At 37.6% G+C, this 22,774-nt stretch overlaps 1 protein-coding gene across 2 annotated transcripts in view; it reads left to right on the top strand.

Annotated features, from left to right (window-relative positions):
- The window catches only part of Sou (required for meiotic nuclear division 5 protein souji), a 280,328-nt gene that overhangs the window by 69,881 nt on the left and 187,673 nt on the right, over window positions 1–22,774 (top strand). For both annotated transcript variants that reach the window (XM_090403620.1, XM_090403621.1), the window contains exon 3: window positions 7,119–7,256. In XM_090403620.1, coding sequence (XP_090259746.1) covers window positions 7,119–7,256 — 138 coding nt within the window. The remainder of the gene's footprint in view (window positions 1–7,118; window positions 7,257–22,774) is intronic.

Raw genomic sequence — 22,774 nt, forward strand, 5'->3', positions numbered from 1 at the left:
CCTCCTCCACCACTTTTGAAAGTACTGAGAGTATTGACAGTTAGATGGCTGACTTTTGTCCCCATTTTTGTGTATAGTTGGATGTAGGGATTTCTTTCATGCTGTTTAATTGATGCCAGTAGAATATGATAGCTTTTATAAGAAATACAGGATAGGTGTTAATTCTGGAGTACAAGTTTTGAGCACTATTGGAGAAATACCATCTGGACCAGAAGCCTTATTACCATTGAGAGTAATCAGAGTTTTCTTGATGTCCTTCTGGCAAAAGTTGCATGTGACTAGAAAGATTTGGTTTTTCTCTCTTACTAACTGGGAATTTAAAAAAAAAAAAACTTGCTAATACATAAATATGAAAAAAAAAAAGAGTCATAATTTGGTTTGTATGAAAAAAATACATTGAGAACACATTTCTGTTTAATATTTATTTATATATGGCAAGACGTCTTATGAGTTCAGTGTGTTGCTCTACTCTCAGGCATGTACTTTTCACTAAGAGATGATATAAAATTTTGCTCATCTGAATTAGAAGAAAAAAAAATTGCATCCTTTGGAAAATGATCAAGCAGATATGACCATGACTTTTGTAAAATACATTTTAAATACTTCAAGGTGAATATTATCATGTTAAGCAGCCACCACCGTACTGGGGTTGATGAACATAGGATTCTGTATGTTGGTCAGATGGAAGTCACACTTTAGCAGTGTGCTTGCATTTTATGACAAGGGAGACTCACCTGCAGTGAATTTTTGGATTTTGAAAAAAGCATTGGATAGATTTTTACTTGACAAGTAGGTGTATGGATGATAGGTTGGTTAGATGGATCGAAGATTGACTCTGATTGATGCCTGCAATTTGTATATAGTGAGACATTTTTATAGAAAAGGAAAGTAACCAAGGGTGTTCTGCATTGTTCTCTTCTTAGACTCTACTCTTTAAGTTATTTGTTCATGATATTTCATATGACTGACTGACTGAGGGTCTTAAGTTGTTTGCTGAAGATGTAAAGTAGGGACAGTATAAGGAAGTGTTACTGATTTTAATCTCCTCCAGGAAGATTTCAGTAGACTAAAGTCTTTTTAAGCCCAGACAAATAAGTGGGGTTGCAGTTTTAATGTTAATAAATGCAAAGGTATAAAAGTGTATACCATATTGGTGGAACTGTACTGTGATGATAGTCACTAGTGGTCTGAAGTTTAAGATGACAAAGCATATTGTTCCTATCATAAGAATCACTTTGACAAATAAGGATAAAAAGTTTTTTTCCGCTGTATAAAGGATTAGTTATGCCACACAGAGTGTTCTGCTCAGATTCAATTGTTGTCCATTGTGAGGTGGCAACACTGGTTAGAGATGATAGAGATATTTATGTTAGTGAGGGGGATTTTACCATATATGGTAATATAATATAATGCAGAGGGAATTATAAAAAGAACAGAAGATGAGATGGGGAACATGAGAGGCCATTCCTGGAAGATGAGGTGAGGAGGATAGTCTGAAGAGTAAATTTTTTATATTTAGAGTTGTGGGCAAATAGTGTTGTGAAAGTGTTACAAATTGCTGGGAGTATGAATGAGTTCAAGGTTCATTGATAATAATATGAATTTAATGACTTCTCTCACCAACTGGTATGTCTCAGACATATATCTGTTTTTCTTCTGGCTACCAAGCTTTTCACGAAAGTTTCCTTTAATCTGTCCCCATACATTCCAGAATCCTAAGATAGTCTTTGTTACTTGCCTCTGCACTCTATAATATTTCCTTATCATACAAATATCCGGGTGACCAGATCTGTGCACAGAAATCCAGATGTGGCTTGATTAATGTTTTATACAACAGAACTGTTACTTCCTATTGTGTGAGAAATTTTAGTTGGTCAAGGAATTTACAGAATTAATACAGAAAAAATTGTACAAATAGAATTAAGGGTGATATATGGAAAATGAGAGGCCATTTCTGGAAATTGTGTAAAGGTGTAGTAATGAGGGGTGTTCTGTACATATGGTACAGAACTCAGTAAAGTATGTTGCTTTACTGAGTGAGACCTCTCACAGAGATTCTGATCCTCTGAAAGTTTGTTATACTAACCCGTATACAGTAAAACCCTGTTTTTACGATCCCACAATTTACGTTTTCCTGCCATTTACGTCATTTTCTGTTGGTCCCGTCTTAAGGCCTATTCTTACGATATATTGTTTTCATGCCATTAACAACTTGATGTGGACGTTATTTCCCGTGATTTGCGTTTTTTTCTCGGGTAGCAATACTGATTTTTGAATCGATTTCTGCGGAAATCTGCGCATTTCTGTTCCCAGATGGTGTTGCTTTCAGCTGTAGTTTCATTTCCGCCATTTCATGGTGACTTGCACGCTTGCAGCAGTAATGTAGTGATGAGAGATACCATGATTTTTCAATCACAGTACGAATTGATATTGCAGAATTTCTGCTACGTAATTTAACGTGTGAGTGTTGCTTTCAAGTTGCGGTGGTGGATTATCCATGTTAGTAACATGGAGAAAAAAGACAGAAAATGTATTTTGGTAGAAGAAAAGATGGCAATTCTGCGATGTGTAGATTGGCATGCCGGAACACGTGTGCATTTAGCAAAAGATCTTGGACTCTCTGTGTCCACTTTGAACACGATAGGAAAAAACAGGTCAAGTATTGAACTCAATGCAAAGCAATGTGGCGCTATTACTTACATTTATCTATTCACTTAAATAGGTAAATGTAAGTAATTGTAAATTCATTTATTTTCGGTTATTAAATTTTGTAATCTAGTATGTAGACTCACATACTAGCAGTAAGTCATCTTTCAGCCTTTTTTTAATGTTTTTTTACATTTCCTGCCTATTTACACTTTTTTCCATCAGTCCCCTGAAAAGTGTAAAAAAGGGGTTTTACTGTTTACTGTATTTCAATTTTTGGAAGCAGGTCTGTATTCAGCCCATTCCAATTAAAAAAAAAAAAAAAGGAAATAAAAGTTTGCTGTCAAATTACCGATCCATTGCTTTCACCTTAATCCTCTCTAAAATCATGAAAAGTCATAAACAGTCAACTTCTTTGTATCTGGAGACTCACCAGTTAATTGGTAGCTGCTGTTATGGATTCTGCCACTCTAGATCTCCTAGTCTAGCTCACTTACTTCTGGACGTGCCATGGAAGAGTTTGGAGAACCCTGTGCTGTTGCTCGTGACATTTCAAGGCATTTGATTGGGTTTGACATAGAGGCCTGCTTAACAAATTGACCCTTTTATGTTTATCTTCCACTGTCTATAATATCTGCTGTTCTCTCTGGTGAAGAAATGCATATTATGATGGATTGCTTCTCACTTCAGGCTTCATCATCAGTGCTGGATCACCTCAAGGCCTCTGTTATATCATGTACCCTGTTTTTCTTATACACATAAATGATATTCTCTCGTGAATAACCACTAATAACCATATCCATGGTTTTGCAGATGATAATATATTCATTCTTCCTCCTCATTTTATAAACTTCATAATGCTAAAACATTCTAAGTTCTTCTACAACCAGTGCCTTAAACACAGCTGTTCATACTCATCTTTTGAGAATAACCTAGTTATCTTCACTGTTACCAAACAGTGAAACTTTTTTTTTTCTCCACAAAGGATCTTATTTAACTTTCTCTCTTACTCTTAATAATTCACAAATCACCAGACAGCATCAGATCTTTCTCTCTCTCTCTCTCTTGTTAGACTGACATTTATCTCTAGCACAAACACATAGTTTGTGTTTGAGGAGTGTTTGTCAGTTGCTTTCTTAGTTTGTTTAAAACTTAACATCCTTTCTCTGCTAAAGACTACTTTTCCCCCATCATGCTACTAACTCTGTACAAATTGCAAGATCACAAAAATTCTTCCACAAAAATTAGTTTTAAAAAATCATTAAAAAAAAAAAATGAAACTATACCCCCCTTTCAAAAAAAAAAAAAAAAAAATTAATTCTTACCAAAACCAGAATTACCATTCTTATCAAAACTCCAATTGCTGTCCACCTCAACTGCCCAAACATTACACAGTTCTTTCTGCCACAAAGGCAGCACTTGGGTATTTATTCATCAGAACTGACATACCTTATCAGAGATTGCAAAACCTCATATTCTTCCTGTTTGTTCCGATTTTGGCTCAAAAGTTTTATGAAACCAACCTGCCACTTTCATTTGCTGTCTGTATCATTCTCCAAACTCTGTTAACCATTCTGACCTCTTCAACAATCTCTGTCTGAAGCTCGACTTTTTACAGTTGAAATACCTAATAGTTGTGTCATCCTTTTTGGGGACTTCGGTGAAGGCCTTCATTCCTGATGAGGATGATTTCTGTTATTTGGTCTGAGCAGGTGTTTGGATCAGGAGAACTGAAGCAGTATTTGAACCATGGGAATGAGGAATAGAATTCACAGAGATTATCCTATTTGGCATCCTTGTAGTGCCAAAGGGCATAAAACTGAGAACTGGTGGGCGAAGGTTGTTTTCTGTCAAAAGAGACTTGTATGAAGATGTGATCTGAGCTATCTAGAGTAGAACTGATGTCCACAGTATACTTGGAAGGGAAGCTTGTTAGGAAGAGAACAAGTGTATTGGCAGATTGGAGGGGGTTGTCAGGTATTCTGTTAGGGAGATCGATGGTATGTGTTAGGTCATTGCTAATGGCAACCACTTCACCATCTCTACCTCCTTGATTAGTGAAACTGGAGAAAGGAAGCCAATTTGAGTTATAGATATTGAAGTCCCCAAGAAGTATGACCTCATTAAGTAGAACATCAAGCTTTAGGGTGAGAAAATTGAAGAGTTCAGAATGGTAAACAGAGTTTAGAGAGTGATAGAGACAGCAAATGAATCTGTTAGGTTGGTTTGGTCGAGAAATTTTGAGCTAAAGTAGATCAAACAGGGAGAATTCGAAGTATTGCAGTCTCTGAAGTATGTCAGTTCTGATGAATGCACAAGTGCTGCCCTTGTGGGCAGAAAGAAATAACAGAAATCATCCTCACAGGAATGAAGGCCTTCATTCCTCCTTCCACCCAAAATCCACAGCCACCATTCAAGTTTTGGTCCTTAGAAGAGTTTGTCAATACAGCAAAAGAAAAAAAAAACTGCCCACCACAAATGGCTCAAAACCAAAACTCTAGCTGCTCACTCTGTCTATACTGCAACTTGCAACAACTGTAAAAGAATAATCAACAAATCTAAATCAGACTTTGAAACTGCCAAATGCTGCAAACTTTCCTCCTGTCCAAATTGCAGCCAAGCCTTCTGTCCCTTGCCAAGGCCATGGGTGCAATTTTTGTCCTCCCAGGTTTCCAACACCCTCATGTCTGGATGGCTCTAGTTACCTTACCTAGAGACAAAGCCAGCATACTGGCATAACTTGTCTCTTCCAATTCCTGCATTGTTGACCATGGCAAAGTTCCCTCCACTCTACCAAGACATGTCATGTCACCCATAGTCTTCCACCAGAAAGAAATCTGAAGAATCGTTAATACCCTGAACATAAACAAGGCATCTGGTCCTGATGGTATCTCATCAGGACCAGATACCTTGTTAAAAATACCATGTTAAAAACTTGTGCTAAAGAGCTAACACCTATCCCATATACAGCCTCTTCAGTCTATTCTATTCAACTAGTATCTACCCTGCAGCATGGAAACAGGCTGACATTGAATCCATCCCAAAGAATGTGATAAAAGTCAGCCAGTGAACTACCATCCAATTGCCTCACTTTTGTTCCCTCTGAAATTGAAGGTCATCAACAACCAATAATCAGTGACCAACAATACAGATTCTGCCACTCAGAAACCACAGACGATCTTTTAGCTTTCACAGCCCTTTGGACTCAAACCATGGAAAAAATTGGGGAAACTAAGGTAGTTGCTTTTGACATTTCAAAAGCATTTGGTTGGGTTTGGCACAGGGGCCTACTTAGCAAACTGCCATCCAATGGTTTGCCTTCCATACTCTACAACTGGATCACCAATTTTCTCAGTCATCATTCACTACATGTCATGGTGGGTGATTTCTTCTCCTCTCCTCAGATTTCCCCACCTCTTTGCAGGAATACCTCAGGGTTCTGTACTTTTACCACTCTCTTCTTCTTCTTGTATAAATCCTCTCCGTAGCTTTGCTGATTATAGTATACTGCATTCCTCCTTTTCATTTGGTAAACCTTGTAGTGCTCAATTGTTAGAATCAAGATCCACTACAACCAATGTCCTGAACTCCAATATCCTAGCTATATTTCAATGGGACAAGGACAGCCTTGTAGACAAACCTTCAGTGCCATCAAAACTCAGTTTCATCTAATCTCCTCCAAGAAAGAACTGAAACCCATTCCCCCTACTCTCGATAATACCCATCCAGACATGATCAGATTTTCCTATTTGGACTGACCTATACCTCTAACCATTCCTAGTATAAACATATTTCAACCATAGGTTCTGCATCTTCCAAAAAACTTTGTGTACTTTTTTGCACAAGACATTGCTTTACACCTTCACATCTGTTAACTTTATACAAATCCACACGACGATGGATTATTGCTCACATATTTGGGTTGCTGCCAAAATCCTTTCTAAGATTGCTTGATTCTGTCCAGTTAATTAATAACTTATCTCTCACATACCCACTTCAATTCCTCTGCCAAAGATGTTCAGTTTATGCCTCTTCTACAAGTGCTTTGCTGAATTGGCCACTATTATTCCTCCTTTCTTCTTTTCCTCTTGTCCACACATGGCACTGACCTGCTGTAAGTGTTCTGACCTTTGGTCTGTGGAACAGATATAAAAAAAAGGATTTAATTGAATAATTCAGAAATGTTATTTTATCTACTTTATTGGTTAGATAGGTAGAAGGAAGGTTTTGAGGTGGGATGGGGATTATATAACTTCTCTGTTTTTTTTGAACCATAGTAGTAGAAACTTCTATTTGCTGCTAACCAGTAGCATAACTAATATGCCTACAAAATTTTGTTGGGATCCTATTAAAAGTTCTTAAGCATCTCTTTCAAATGGATTTTTTAGGGATGAGAAATCATAGTTACTGCTACTGTTAATTACATTAATTTTCTCCATTTTCTTAATTATTGATTTGTATTAATTTTTCAGAATTTCATAGCAGACTTCTCAGCTACAAGTAGTGAAGAAGTATTTCAGGGGAATGAAAACACCAGATTACTTAATCAAGTTGTTAGTGAGCATTTTCTGAGGCAAGGCATGTTAGATATTGCTGAAGAATTGATCATTGTAAGTTTCACCTGCAAAATTTTAGTTTTTAAGAGGAACTTTAACGATGAAATCTAATTGATCATATAAAACGAATTTTTAAATATTATAATGAGATGTAATGAAAAATATTCATGTTCCTCACATGACAGAATATTTTTCCTAAGGACTCATAAAAGGAGGGAGCTTTCTATGTTATTTGTTGCCTGCATGCTATCATATTTTTCTATGAACATTCACTGAAGATGCACTCACAACATATGAAAAGAAACAAAGTTTGCACCTGAAGTATCTACAGGACTGAGGCAACTCATGGTAATGGTGGACCAAGCTCTCATCACTCCTTGTCTTAGTATCTCCTATAATGCTATGCATTAAGGGTAGGGCCACTATCCAAACTGGTTTCGACCTTTATTGAGGTCTTGTCAGTGGGACCCAGACCCAGAGGTAGTGATACCAATTTGGAAGCAATGAAGAAGTTATATTTACCTATACAAGTTTCCAAAAGGTGTCTCACCTTATTATTAAATTACTCTGGATTTAGATAAACTATAATAAATTTAGTTTAATCCTTTATCCAAGTGTAAGCAAACAAAGTTTGCACCTGAAGTATCTTCATTGCTGAGGCATCTCGTGGTAAAGGTGGACCAAGCTCTCATCACTCCTTGTCCATAATGCAAAGCACATCTCCTTGCAGACATGTATAATGCTATGCATTAAAGGAAGGGCCACTCCCCAGACTGGTTTCGACCTTTATTGAGGTCTTGTCAGTGGGAGCCAGACCTAGAGATGGTGATAACAAGGTGGAAGCAATGAAGAAGTCATATTTACCTATATGAGTTGCCAAAAGGTATCTGACCTTATTATTAAATTACTCTGGATTTAGAGAAAAATGTTGGAAGTTTTTTCCCACTTGGTTAAACTATAATAAATTTAGTTTAATCCTTTATCCAATGGGGTAGAGCAAACAAAGTTTGCGCCTGAAGTATCTTCACGACTGAGGCAACTCATGGGAAAGGTGGGCCAAGCTCACATCACTCCTTGTCTTAGTATCTCCCATAATGCAAAACACATCTCCTTGCAGACATGTATAATGCTATGCATTAAGAGAAGGGCCACTACCCAGACCGGTTTCGATCTTTATTAAATGTTCAAGTACAGGTCAAACTCCATAAAAATCAGCATTGTTCCCTTCAGTAACAGGCTCACCCTGCCACTGAGAAGACCTCTCAGCGTTGGCTCTACCCCATGGCAGGCTTATCCCACCACTGAGCAGAGCCACTCATTTGCTCATATGTCATCTGAGGGGTAACAGCCATGCCTCAGTTAACTTCATGGGCTACAACATTACCATTCATTTTCCCCCACTCCCCCAGGACCTGCATGACAGCAACAGCCGAGCCTCAGTTAAAACTTCATGGGCTACAGCATTGCCATTCATTACCCAAGCTTCCAACCGGTTTCGAACTTTATTGAGGTCTCGTCAGTGGGAGCCATACCCAGAGGTGGTGATACCAAGGTAGAAGCAGTGGAGAAGTCATATTTACCTATACGAGTTGCCAAAAGGTGTCTCACCTTATTATTAAATTACTCTGGATTTAGAGAAAGATGTTGGAAGTTTTTTCCCACTTGGTTAGACTATAATAAATTCAGTTTAATCCTTTATCCAGATGTAAGCAAACAAAGTTTGCACCTGAAGTATCTTCAGGACAGAGGCAACTCACGATAAAGGTGGACCAAGCTCTCATCATTCCTTGTTTTAGTATCTCCCATATTATAGAAGTCATAGGTAAATATGACTTCTCCATTGCTCCACCTAGGTATCACTACCTCTGGGTCTTTCTCCCACTGATGAGACCTCAATAAAGGTCGAAACTGGTCAGGGTAGTGGCCCTTCCCTTAATGCATAGCATTATACATGTCCGCAAGGTGATGTGCTTTGCATTATGGGAGATACTAAGACAAGGAGTGATGAGAGCTTGGTCCACCTTTACCACGAGTTGCCTCAGTCCTGAAGATACTTCAGGCGCAAACTTTGTTTGCTTACACTTGGATAAAGGATTAAACTAAATTTACTATGGTCTAACCAAGTGAAAAAAAACTTCCAACATCTTTCTCTAAATCCAGAGTAATTTAATAATAAGGTGAGACACCTTTTGGCAACTCTTATAGGTAAATTATGACTTCTTTGCTTCCACCTTGGTATCACCACCTCTGGGTCTGGTTCCCACTAACGAGACCTCAGTCAGGGTCGAAACTGGTCTGGGTAGTGGCCCTTCCCTTAATGCAAAGCATTATACATGTCCACATGGAGATGTGCTTTGCATTATGGAAGATACTAAGACAAGGAGTGATGAGAGCTTGGTCCACCTTTACCACAAATCTCAGTCCTGAAGATACTTTAGGTGCAAACTTTGTTTGCTTACAGTTGGATAAAGGATTAAACTAAATTTATTGTAGTCTAACCAACTGGGAAAAAACTTCCAACATCTTTCTCTAAATCCAGAGTAATTTAATAATAACGTGAGACACCTTTTGGAAACTCGTATAGGTCACTATGACTTCTCCATTGCTTCCACCTTGGTATCACCACCTCTAGGTCTGATTCACACTGATGAGACCTCGATAAGGGTCGAAACTGGTCTGGTTAGTGGCTCTTCCCTTAATGCATAACATTATACATGTCTGCAAGGAGATGTGCTTTGCATTATCGGAGATACTAAGACAAGAGTGATGAGAGCTTGGTGCACCTTTACCACGAGTTGCCTCAGTCCTGAAGATACTTCAGGCACAAGCTTTGTTTGCTTACATTTGGATAAAGGATTAAACTAAATTTTTTATTATTATATGAAAAGAACTTGGACCCCACACTCTCACTTAGCTTCCAGGAATGCCTCTGAACTCTCCCTCTCATCTTCTATGAGTTAGAAATTGCCATTTGTGGCAATTTCTAACATTATACAAAAAAACTAATTTTTCTCTTATCTCATATAAATTTATTCAATTGACTTCCTATTATACCAACTTTGATTCTGTTGTCTATTTCCATATTTAACATAACATTTCCACTAAAAATCGTGCCTAAGTAGCTGAAATGATGTTTTACTTGTTCTGTAGGTTCTCCATTTGCAGTGCAGTTGATATTTTCAACGTTTCTGCCTGTTTTCATTGTCTTTGACTTGTTATTGCAGACCTTCATACCAAGTCTGTTACAACAGTTATTCAATTTAGTAAGGGAATTTTGCAGACTTGTGCCAGATTTATAACATCATCCACATAAAGGAAAGAGCTGAGATTAACATCTCGAATTTTGACATCAGGTTTAATACCACTTTCCTTCACAATGTGATCTATATCGATAATGAATAGAGAGAGGATAATGTACATCCTTTTCTGACACCAGATTTTACATTGAACCATCTTCCTGTACCTCCTTCAATTCTAACTGCTGACTTACAACTCAAATTAAGACTAGGTATTGCTTGATATAATGCCCCATTGACACCATATAATTGTAGCGTTTTGAATAGCTTTTCTCTTGGCACCTTGTCATATGCCTTTTCCAGATCTACAAGACTTAAATACAGATCTTTGTTATATTCCCATAATTTCTCAACTATTTGTCATAAAGTGAAAATCTGATCCTCTATATGGTCTTCAACAATCCTTTTTAGTTTGATGACTTTTTCTACTTCAAGCATGAATATGTGTTCTTGATTACATGCTTGTTGAGTGTTTTTTCACTCAACAAATTGGTGTGCTGTTACAATCAGTTACAGCATACCAATGTGCTATTACTGATTGTTTCATTTCTCAATTTTTCAAAGTAATTACTCCATACATGAAGAATATCTTTTTCTCCAATTTTCATATCACCTTTATCTTCTCTAATTCCTTTTACAGCACTCTTTCCTCCATTTCTGAGCTTTTTCAACAGCATCCAGAATGGCTTTCCACCTTCCTGATATTTATTTTCTATGTTCTTACTGAAGTTTTCCCATGACTTTGTTTATCTAGTTTTAAAGTCCGACCACATAAGCGAGAGCTGTCTTTGACAGTCTGCCAAGAAGTGTCAATTCATGTTGAAGGGGAGAATGAAATAAGGCAATGTACGAATTGTTCACTAACACACGAAATCACTTGATTTATACGTAAAATTTTTCAACTGTTATACACACAAAATAGTTACCACTTTGAAAACTACAATGATCGTAAAAGAGAAGTTAATTTTCCGATGTGTGATAATAAACACTCATCCCACAATACGGATTGATTACCCTATTATCTGAATGGATTCTCCTTCTTTTGACATGCACAGAAGTGTTGAAAGGTCTCGTATCTGTATGCTTACTATACACAGTGTTTAGCTTTCTTACATTTGTCTCTGCATTCTCTAAGAGCACAAACTGACCTATTCCCCAGAAACTTTTAATATGCTTTTTTCTTTTTCTTCACTGCCTCTTTAACTTCCTGTATCCACCATGGAGTTCTGATTTTTCTATCTTTGCAGACTAACTCACTACATACCTCTCTGGCTGAATCAATCAATATTTTCTTCAGTACAATATTGGTACAATATGGTGTTCTACATGAAGTAGCTGCACTGAGTCTTGTTATTTTAGGTAGCTTTCTCATGATGGAGGATAGTGAACAGTTACCCACAACTTGTATGTTAATAATGACCAACTCATCTCTTTTCTTTGCTACGATGACAGGCTTCCTCAATCCAGTGAGGAAGTAATTCAGAATGTTGAGGTTTAAGTGGGCTTTTTGGAGAGAAGAGATCATAGAGTGAATAGGAAAGAGGAGCAGCCAGTTGGAAAGAAGAGAACATCAGTGTATATCCATTGCTCCAGAACCAAGATAGAATGCAAGGACATTCCATGCAGGGAAAACTCGAAGTTCTCAATCTTCAGTTTCTTGCCTCCACCTGAGATGGCAAGCGAAAGCAGAATTCAACTTTGCCATATTGATGTTTAGGCCTCAAACTTGTAAGAAGTTGACTGTTTGTTGAGGAATTCCAGCAGGCCTTCTCTAGTAGAAGCTGCAAGTATAAGATCATAAGATATAAGATAATTCCATAGCATTAATGATGGTTGTCAAGTGAGTAGCCAGTATGACTTAGAAGAGAGCAAAGAAACCCATCAATGACACAATTGACGAAAATAGGACACTGGAGATTTCCTTGGTATACACCCTAAATGCTGCAATGGACATCAATCTATAGTCCAGGGTGATAGAGAATTTGCAGGGTAAATCTGAAACATAGGTGAGAAATCTTCTGGACATTCTGCAGTGGACAGTGCATGAAGTAGAGCTAGAAGGGAAACTCTGTCAGAGGCCTTCTGGAGGTTCCAGGGATGCCATAAAGAGAGACCACATTTGGCATTAGGATTCAGAGGGAAGAGAGGGAAAAAAATGAAGATATTCTCAGCACAGCCATCCATAGGAATTAAGGATCTCTGTCTAAAATCATGTTGGGTGTATGACTGCAGTGTGTAGCTATATCGTGACTGCAGTGTGTAGCTAACACATTATGAAAGAGACATAAGAGAACAGGAGCAGCTATAATTGTATGGTAGTCAGAGGGTGCAGATGCGTCTTCCTTCTTGAATAGTGTTCATGCAGATGCATGAACACTGTTCTTGACTGTTAAAGATATGATGGTATACATTTGATAAACAGATGTAGATCAATTAGATCTTGCAAGATAGGCAGAGGAACCCATATCGTCGACTAGACAGCTATACTGCGGTTGGAACGAAGACTTTATTTCATCAAAAGAAGATAGATGGAAAAGTACTGCTTCTGAAATGCACCTTAAGATAAAAGAAAGGACTAAAGGACTTTTTTTGTGCTAGAAAACATTTTTCTAATACAAGCACTTCTGTTCTTATATAATGCCTACATTTGGGCATCTTCATGTCCAAATGTAGGCATTTGCCTAAATTATATCTCTCTTTCCACTTGGATCAAACAGATGATATTCTACTAATCAGGGAGAGGATGTTGCATGGAAAATTCTATCTCCAATTAATGATTCAACTTAGTTGTAATAGATACTTCATTGAGTGACATTCTAATAATTTTCTTTAAAACCCTGTGACTATATTGAAAGAGAGAGAAGGTGAGGGGCTGAACCTTAAATCTTATAAGATATTCTTGAAGGAGCATACTAGTCCTACTTATCTCTTGAGATGATGGCTTTGGAGTGGGAAGTATCACCTGCTCTTGTGGGATCTTATAACATAGATGTCTGTATTTGTGTCACAAGTTCTCTGCAGGATGGTTGGTAATTTACAATCTCATTGTAGCTGTTGTCTGCCTAGGATGAACTTCTGTCAAAAATACTTCATTCATGTGGGCTGTATCTTCTCTAGCTAACAAAGCGTCATGGAAGATGTTCCATGATGGCGAGAAGATGTACAGTAGTGAACAAATTAATTCGAAAACTCACATTTTTAAGAAAAATTTTAATTTCACAAGAAAATAAGTATAAAAATTAAACTCCAACTTTTACCTAATAATTTATTTATATGTTCTTCCATTCCTAATAAGTTCATTAATTCGCTTAGGCATTGGACTCTACCAATGTAGAACATATTTTCTTATTTATGCGTCTCAAAACATACTTTTATAATGGATTATATTAAGTAATCCTTTCTTTTGCAGTTTCATTTTCCAAGTCTCTTTTTCACTATGGCCCACAAATTATCTATTGGGATAATGTCAGGAGAGTTACTTGGCTACTGAAGCAATTGGATGTTGTGATTTTTGAGGAATTTGTTCACTTTTTTATTGAAGTGTGGCACAGAATGAGATCTTGTTGGAAGATAGGTTCTTTGTCTTTCTGGATCTGTGGGACCACTCATTTCTCCAATATTTTTCTGTATTGGTCACTTTTCATTATGCTATCCACAAGCACAAGTGATCCTGGATCATCATGTGTAAAACAACTCCAGAACATCTTTTTTAGCTGGATGTCCAGGAGCTTGTTGAAAGTGGGGGTGAGAAGTCTTCTCAGCTGCAGATTTGTAAACATAAGGTACTTGCTCTCCTTGGGCAAAGAAATGTCGCTCATCTGAGAATATGACCTACTTCCACTTCTCAAGAGTTCAATCTTTGTACATTTTTGCCTACTGGAGCCTCTTTTTCTGAATAGCCTTCCTCAACAATTTTTTCTTTTTTGGTCTATAGGCAGTCCTCTCTGCTTTCAACAATCTTCAACAGACTGTCAAAATTTATGTCAAAAACATTAATCCACTAGCTGCCAAGTCTCTCTTTAAGTCTGCAGCAGACAATCTTGGATTCATTTTCCTTTTCTGTCAGAAGAAAAGGTTCTGTCTCTTTAAAATTGCATTAACAGTAAACCAACACGACGCTCAATAGCAATTTGTCTTTGAGTCATGGATGCGTGCTAAGAAAGAGTACATATTTTTGAACACTTTCTTGGAGATGCATTCATTTTATAGCTACACAAAATAAATAAGACAGTATGAATGTCAACTTGTTTAACATTGTAGAGACAGTTAAAACATGCATCACTCAACCAAAATAGTGAACTAAAACCAGAACAGAAAATAGTAAACTAAAACTAAAACCAAAATGATTTTGAACTGAGACAAAAATCAAACCAAAACCCAAACTTTGCAAAAATTGGGCTTGTTCAGATTAATTTTTTTGCTACTGTACTTCAAAATTCTATCATGCCTTTGTATGTTCAGTACAGATTTCAGTATTAACAGCAACAGGATGTTTTGCATAGCAGTGAACACCAAGACAATAAAGGTGGTAAAGGCTCTCTGTCATTCTGACCAGACAAAACGTTTCTGAGATGATGTTCCTGGCATAGTGAATTAATATTATATATACAAGGGATGTCCAGAAAGTAAGTTCCATTTTTAAATATTTTCACTGCAGTGCTGCGATCGCAAGGGTGCGCATGCGTTCTGAGTTTGTTGATTCATTAGCAATACTTTGGTGTCATTTTCAGATGTTCTCGCAGTGCATACGCTTCTTGGTGTATGTTTATAATGTCTAATAAAATCGAATCGCCTGTCGCATGTGAAATTAGGTCAGTTATCCATTACTTGAATGTGAGGAACGTTAAAGCAGCTGAAATTAATTAGCAAATTATTGAGGTTTATGAAGAACACACAATGATACGAAGATGGGCAACTTCTCGCCACCTTTGGCTGGGAACAAGTCAATCATCCCCCATATAGTCTTGACCTCGCGCCAAGCGACTTTCACCTGTTCAAACATCTGAAATCTTTCCTTGATGGCTGGCGGTTTCAAGACGACGATGAGGTCAAAGAAGCAGTCAATACATGGTTTGTGTCACAGGCGGCAACCTTCTACGACGAAGGAATACAACTCTTTGTGCCCCGTTATGATAAGTGCCTGAACAATGGCAGAAATTATGTAGAAAAGTAGTGAAAGATGTTTACTTTAATTTCCAATAAAGTTTTTTTTGTAAGTATATTTTTGTTTCTCTGACAGCCCATCGGAACTTACTTTCTGGACGTCCCTCGTACATATATATATATAGTAAATTTACATTAGTACCATGGACAGGCCAATCCAGAAACCCTGCTCTAGACACTTAACATGGAATTTTTCCAAGCCATTGAATCACATTTTCGAACTCCATGAAATACAGTCTCAAACCAGGAAATAAAATTTATCTGTCACCTAAATGCTCATACTGGGCTGTGAAATTCACATATACCACCTGAAGGCATTAAAAAAAATACAGTCCATGGATTCAAATCCTAAGCCAGTTGGTTGGAGAGTAGCTATTCTAACTGCTCAGCTAGCTTGGTCAGAAGAATAAGTGCTTTATTCCTACATATTAGTGTTTTCTCTTCAACATTGCAGTTGTCCATTGTGATGACTTAACCACCTAAAGCATTGTAATCCTTAAACTCTCTGTCCACCATCATTATCCTCATTATTATTATTGCATAGGTACCTCCACATCATCTGAAAACTCATTATGAGAGATCCAAACTGTCCAAAAATATCTATCATACTTTTCTTGAACTCGTTGGCTTACAGAACATTCTTAAGAGACTGGCAATCCATTTCACTCATTCATCATTTTTCAAGCAAAAAATCTAGTTCTCACACCCTTGCTAATCACACTCAATTTTCAGGGATGACCTCTTATTCTGTTCTCTCTAGCTAGGTGATATAATATTTGAATCAATGTACAAACTCTTTTTATTCCCTTCTTTTTCAAAAAGATGGGATATAAAAAGGTTTGCAAAAGCTGTCAAACCAACTTTTGCAGCCCACAAACCCTCAATCCATTGTAATAGGAATTATTTCTCAGACTACTCATCCTCTAGGTCACTTTGATTACCTTACAAAATGCACTCTGAACTTCAGTTCTCTATCTACCAACACCCCCAAATTCCTATAATCAGTTTCTTAGAATGTAGCTCTCTTAGTATATATCCTGCAATACATTGCAGGATGCAATATACTAAGATATTAGCTATTATGTTACCCAATTTTGCATTATCAGGTTCCCATCTCATCTGTGATGTAAAGAACCTTTATTAGAACTTTTCATCTAAAGGTGAGTTAGCTGGTTTTATACAGAGGTGGCACGGTCTTTCCTCCCAGAAACTTGGGTTTTTCATACCACAAAATGGGCCAGAAGAAGAAGAAGAACACATGCAGTGTGTTCTGACAAGTTTGTCTGTACTGCACTGTACAGACATAATACATGGGCCTCATAGCCTTAGTTGCTTTGGCCATAAATCCAAAAAACAAACAACTAAACAGGCCATATAACACTCCCTACTTTTGTACTTAAAATTTGTAGATACATTTATTTCTATTTTTGACATCTATTTATTAGAATTTTTCTTTTTCTATTTATTATTTTTTGTGTTATTATTCTCAGTTTATTTTAACCTTAGAATAATTTTATTAACTTCAATAATTAAATATTGTGCTCCTCACTCTGACATAATTTGAAATCATACAATAAATCAGTAATTTAATTCTCTCTGTATTCAATAGTTGTCCAGTGATCATAAGGATTCTGAAATATCACCTTTTGTATTTTTTAACAATAATTTTTAATATGTTATTATTATTAACAGATATTCATCCACTCGGTAGACTCATCATAGACATTTTCACTCAACCAGCAACTTGTCTCACATTGTACCTCAAAATTTATGACATTTTCCATATTCACAGTAACTTCCTGTATCAGACATATTGCACTTGCCTGTCATCAATGTGTCTAAAATCATCTCCACTCTTTTGCTCATGATAACTTGTATGCTACTTCCGCACATGGCTTCTCTTTTTCTCACACCCATTCTATTTTATTCTCTTTGTTACTAATTTATTTATGCTTTTTCATCAACTTAAAAGTCCCTATCCTATCACTTTTGTACCTATCCATGAAGCTGTGCAGTTTGCATTTCTTGAATCTGTCCTCATAATTAGTATTCTAGAATCCTGATACAGTTGATTCTTACTATAGCAGGCACTATTATAATAAATTTGCTCACTGTTATAACAAACCACTGAAAAGTGGGAATGTTTTATTATCATTATTATTATTATTGTTCCAGGCAACTCCAAGGAGTCGACAGACTCATCGAGGGAGGCCCTCAACATTCACACAGTATCTATCATACCTTGCCTTGAACTCATTCACGGTCGTAGCACTCACAACAGACCCTGGAAGCTTATTCCACTCATTCACTACTCTCCAAGTAAAAAACCTAGCTCTTAACACCCTTGTCAACCACGCTCTTGCCCAGCTTCCATTCGTGGCCCCTAGTCCTCCCACCACCAGTCATATTTTCAAAAATATCTTCTGGATCAATCTTATAGAAACCCTTCAGTAATTTGAATGTCTCAATCATATCACCCCTCCTTCACCTATCGACCAATTTCTGCAATCCACAAATCTTCAACCTATTCTCATAAGGTTCATTCCACAGACCTGCTATCATCTTGGTCACTCATCTCTGGATCCTCTCCACTTCCTCCCCATCACGAAGAAACCCTGGTGCCCATAACTGGGCACGGTAGTCCAGATGGGGTCTTATCAAGGCTCGATACAGAGGAACAACAACTTGTTTGTCTCTGCATGTTAAAGTATTTTTCAGAAGCCAAGTGATTTGGTGAGCTGTTTTAGTCACTTTTGCAATGTGCCCCCTAAACTTCAATTCCCTATCCACCAACACTCCCAAATCCCTGGCTTCATCAATCTCCTGGAGTACGGTTCCACCAATGCGATATACTGCTGCTATTCTTTTCACCCCAAAGTGCATAACCTTACACTTTGGCACATTAAATTGACATCCATTTTTCCTAGCCCAGTCCTCCAAACTATCCAAATCATCCTGTAAAATTATGACATCCTGTGCACTCACAATTGCTCTACCCAACTTTGCATCATCAGCAAACAAGTGAACACTTCCTCTCAAATCCTTTCCTATATCATTGATGAACAAATTGAAAAGCAGTGGCCCAAGAACAGAGCCCTGTGGCACTCCACTAGTCACAAGCCGTCTTTTAGACTCCACTCCTGAATAAGCCACTCTCTGGTATCTTTAATTCAACCACCCTCCTATCCATATCACCAACCTTATATCTATCCCCATCTGCTCCAGTTTACTGATTAGGGTTCTCTGTGGTATCCTATCAAAAGCCTTGGCAAGGTCCAGTAGTATTACTGTAAACCCATTACCCTTATCCAGTTCAGCCGTCACTGTGTTATAAAACATGAGCAAGTTACTGAGGCATGATCTACCCTTCAAAACCATGTTGTCCCCCATACAATATCCCATTTTCATCTATCCAATCCTGTATTCTTTTCTTGACTAATTTCTCTAAGACCTTGACAATGATTCCTGATATGCTAATCGGTCGGTAATTTACAACAGCAGTCTTGGAACCACCTTTATGCAGTGGAACTATTTTCCCCTCTTTCCACCCCCTCATAATTAGTATAATAAATTATAATAAATTTCGGTTTTGTTTAATTTGAATCTCGGGTCTGGGTTAGTCCCAGACCCGAGACTCAAATTAAACAAAATGATCAAGGGTACTGACAATTCTTTAGCTGCTTCTCGTACAACACGAGCTGGTATACCATCCAATCCCACAGATGTATTGACATTGAGGTTATGCAATAGACTACTCACCTCCACTTCATTCACCATAATTCCCATATAATCTACTGGTACATTCGTTTCTGCAATGTCACCACCTGGGTGATATATTCTTGCAAAGTGCTCACTCAGTAATTCAACTATATCAACTGATTCAGTTACCTCCCTACCATCGGTATTCTTTAAAATTATTCTGCCATGTACATTTTTCCTTTTACTTGCTACATATCTAAAAAACTGTTTAGGATTCTCTTTAGCCTGCATGGCCAATGTTCTTTCGTAATCCTTATTTGCTTTTCTTACCACACTCGTTACCCTTCTGGCCTGCGCTTTATACCGTTCGTGTGCCTGCCGGTCACCTTTCTCCTTAAATTCCCTCCATAGTTGTTTCTTTTTTTGCAGCTCAAGCTTAATGGTGTTATTCATCCATTTAACCCCTAGTTGATTTATTATTCAGACTCTAGGTATACAGTCAGCCATTGCTTCATGCAAACACTTCTTAACTACCTCCCATGCACTATCAACTTCTAGTCCTTGCAGTTGTACATGCCATGGCACTGAACCAATCAAACTCCTAAGCTTGTCATACTTTCCAGTCCGATAATTCCACATGTACCCTGTCTTAATTGAAAATTCTACACCTTTAGCCACCTCCCAAGTCAAGACCCTATGATCACTCTCACCGATTGGTGGCAATGTGGTCATATTTGTTACAGCCAAATCCTCAGATGTAATTACTAGGTCAAGCACTCTCTGACCCCTAGTATTTTCCATTACATGCTGTCGCAGATAGTTATCCCTTAATAACCGCATAAAATCCAATTCCTTCCTCCCATGTGTCCTCTCCTCAGTGCGACCATAGTTGAAATCTCCTATAATAATCACCCTCCTTCCACTCATTTCTTCTATTTGCTTGTGCATACTGTCACCACCATCTTTTCCATCACCTGGTCTATAGCAGCACCCAATTGTATATTTAGTTCTGCTAGCCACAATCTCACACCAAATGGCCTCAAATGTGCTCTTCTCTCTATCCTGCAATTCAACTTCTATTCTCCTTGGCTGCAGCTCATCAGCTATCATCAACAATACTCCTTCCCCCCACTATACCCATCACATTCAATCCCACTAGCTATATCATGTATAGTCAGCCATGTTTCACTAATACCAATAACCTGTGGTCTGGAAGTGGCAACCATGGTCAAAAACTCTTCCTTCTTGTTCCTAATACTCCTAGTATTAGTGTACATGAATTTAAGACCCCCCATTAGCCCCAACCCTACCTTGATGCCTTATATTAACTATCCCACTCTGATTTTGTTGTCCTTATTTGCTCGGGCATATTATATTCATTCTTACATTCAACTGCCTCCCTAAGGACTGTATATCTACTCCCCACCCCCTTAATAAATCTAGTTTCCCTGAATTTGCACATCCACCACATTCAGCAACACTTTCTCAAGTCTTCTTACACCATAACCATTCAAATGCAAGCCATCCATCTTATATAGATCCTTTCGCCCGAACTCACTCCACACGTCCACAAATTCCACACCACTCATCATACATAACCCACGCATAAAGTCATTCGCAATTATGGCCCTCCTTTTAAACATTTTACTGTCATACCGTGGCAAAAGACTAATCATTCTAACTCTCTCACTCTTTTCTTTTGCTACCTCAAACAATTCATTCAGGTCTTCTATCATTTCCATTTTGTCTCCTTTCAAATCATTCGTACCTGCCACAACAATCATTTCTTTCACCCTTTCCTTTTGCTCTCTAATAGACTCAGTTACATCCTTTATGGTCACACCAGGTTGGTACGATTTTGTCAAATCCTCTACTATCACACCTCGTACTAACGAGTCTCCATACAACACTCTATCCTTCATTTTGTTCATGTTCACACTCATACGTCTATTTTTCCTGTCATACTTTTTATTATTGGCTGGTTCATTCAGTCGACTTTTTGCCCTTTGTATCGCACCATTCAACAACGCAATCTCACTCATTGCGTCTATCTCATCTTTTTTATTCTCAGTAAAACCATTAATACTATCATTCACACTTTCTATATTCACACTCTCACAATTCTCTGGTACAACCTCGCCGTTTCTTGTCATATCCCTATTTTCTTCGTTCTGAAGTTTGACAAAAATATCACACTCACGATCCGAAATACTCTTCAATTTCTCATTCTCCCTACATTTTCTACACACATTCACTCCTTTATTATCCTCTAACCACACTCCGCAAAGCGTACATTTCGCAGCTAGTACACTGAATCATCTCTTTTATACTACCGTTCTTTGATAAAGATGGCAAACCATCATTACTGGCTGCCATTTTCCTTTGTACTGGAGCCATACTTACTTGCAACGTATTTTATCAAATTATAAATTATATCACACCAAAAACACACAAAAAGATGCACTAAGAGATGCAAAGCAAACAAAACTACACAATATTAAATAAATTTATCAACGATAACTGAAAATAATACTTATCTTATCCGGAGCTTTCACGAACACTACACACTACGAATCCCTCTAGCCAACTGTGGCATACTATCCTCTAACAAACAACTACCATTGTCCCTAGAAGTTTGCAGTAGTGAGGGACAACTATATTGCTTTAGTTATTTATTTGGATTCTCTACAGGTGAACAAATTTTAACACAGTTGTCTAGATGCCATACTAAAGTTTTTGTTTCTGTTTGTTTGTTACCTCTTCGTCATAGCATTAGTTATATACTGTGTGGTTCTCTCACCTCTTTCTTTGTGCTCCCTGAGCTTCAGATATCTGGAGAATCTCAATCATCTAGTTGCTGGCTCGGATGACCAAGTGGTTAATGTATCCACTCTCCATCCAACAGACTGGGTCCAATTCCCACCATGGGCATGGATATTTGTGATTGTTTTAAGTGGGAAATGAAATTCATCACTTTGTTTGAAACTACTGCCCCACTTAATGGAAGCTTGAAAAATGGCTTGAAAAAGTTCCATGCTTGGTTTCTAGAGTAGGTTTCTGGATTCAACAATCAACAACAACCATGGGTTCAACGCCTGTTGGTGTCTGATGCCATCTTTATATTATTCTTCCATTGCATTCTATTTTGCGCAAGATGAGTCAGTTTTGTACAGAGTTTCTGCACCATTTGACAATGTTATCATCCCATTCTCTGTTTGGTCTTCCTCTTTTGTTCTTTCTTTCAATCATCCCAAACAGCAGCATTTTTAATTTCCTCTCATCGTTCATTCTACATATATGGCCGAATAGACATATCTCCCTTTTGATTATTTTCTGGATCAAGTTTTCTTTTGGTTGTATTTGTCTATAGATTTCCTCATTGCTCACTTTCTGGATCCAGCTTATTCTCAAGAG

This window comes from Typopeltis vanoorti, chromosome 14, assembly GCF_054136105.1.
Source record: "Typopeltis vanoorti isolate ZY-2024b chromosome 14, IOZ_Tvanoo_1.0, whole genome shotgun sequence".
Taxonomy (NCBI): Eukaryota; Metazoa; Arthropoda; class Arachnida; order Uropygi; family Thelyphonidae; genus Typopeltis; species Typopeltis vanoorti.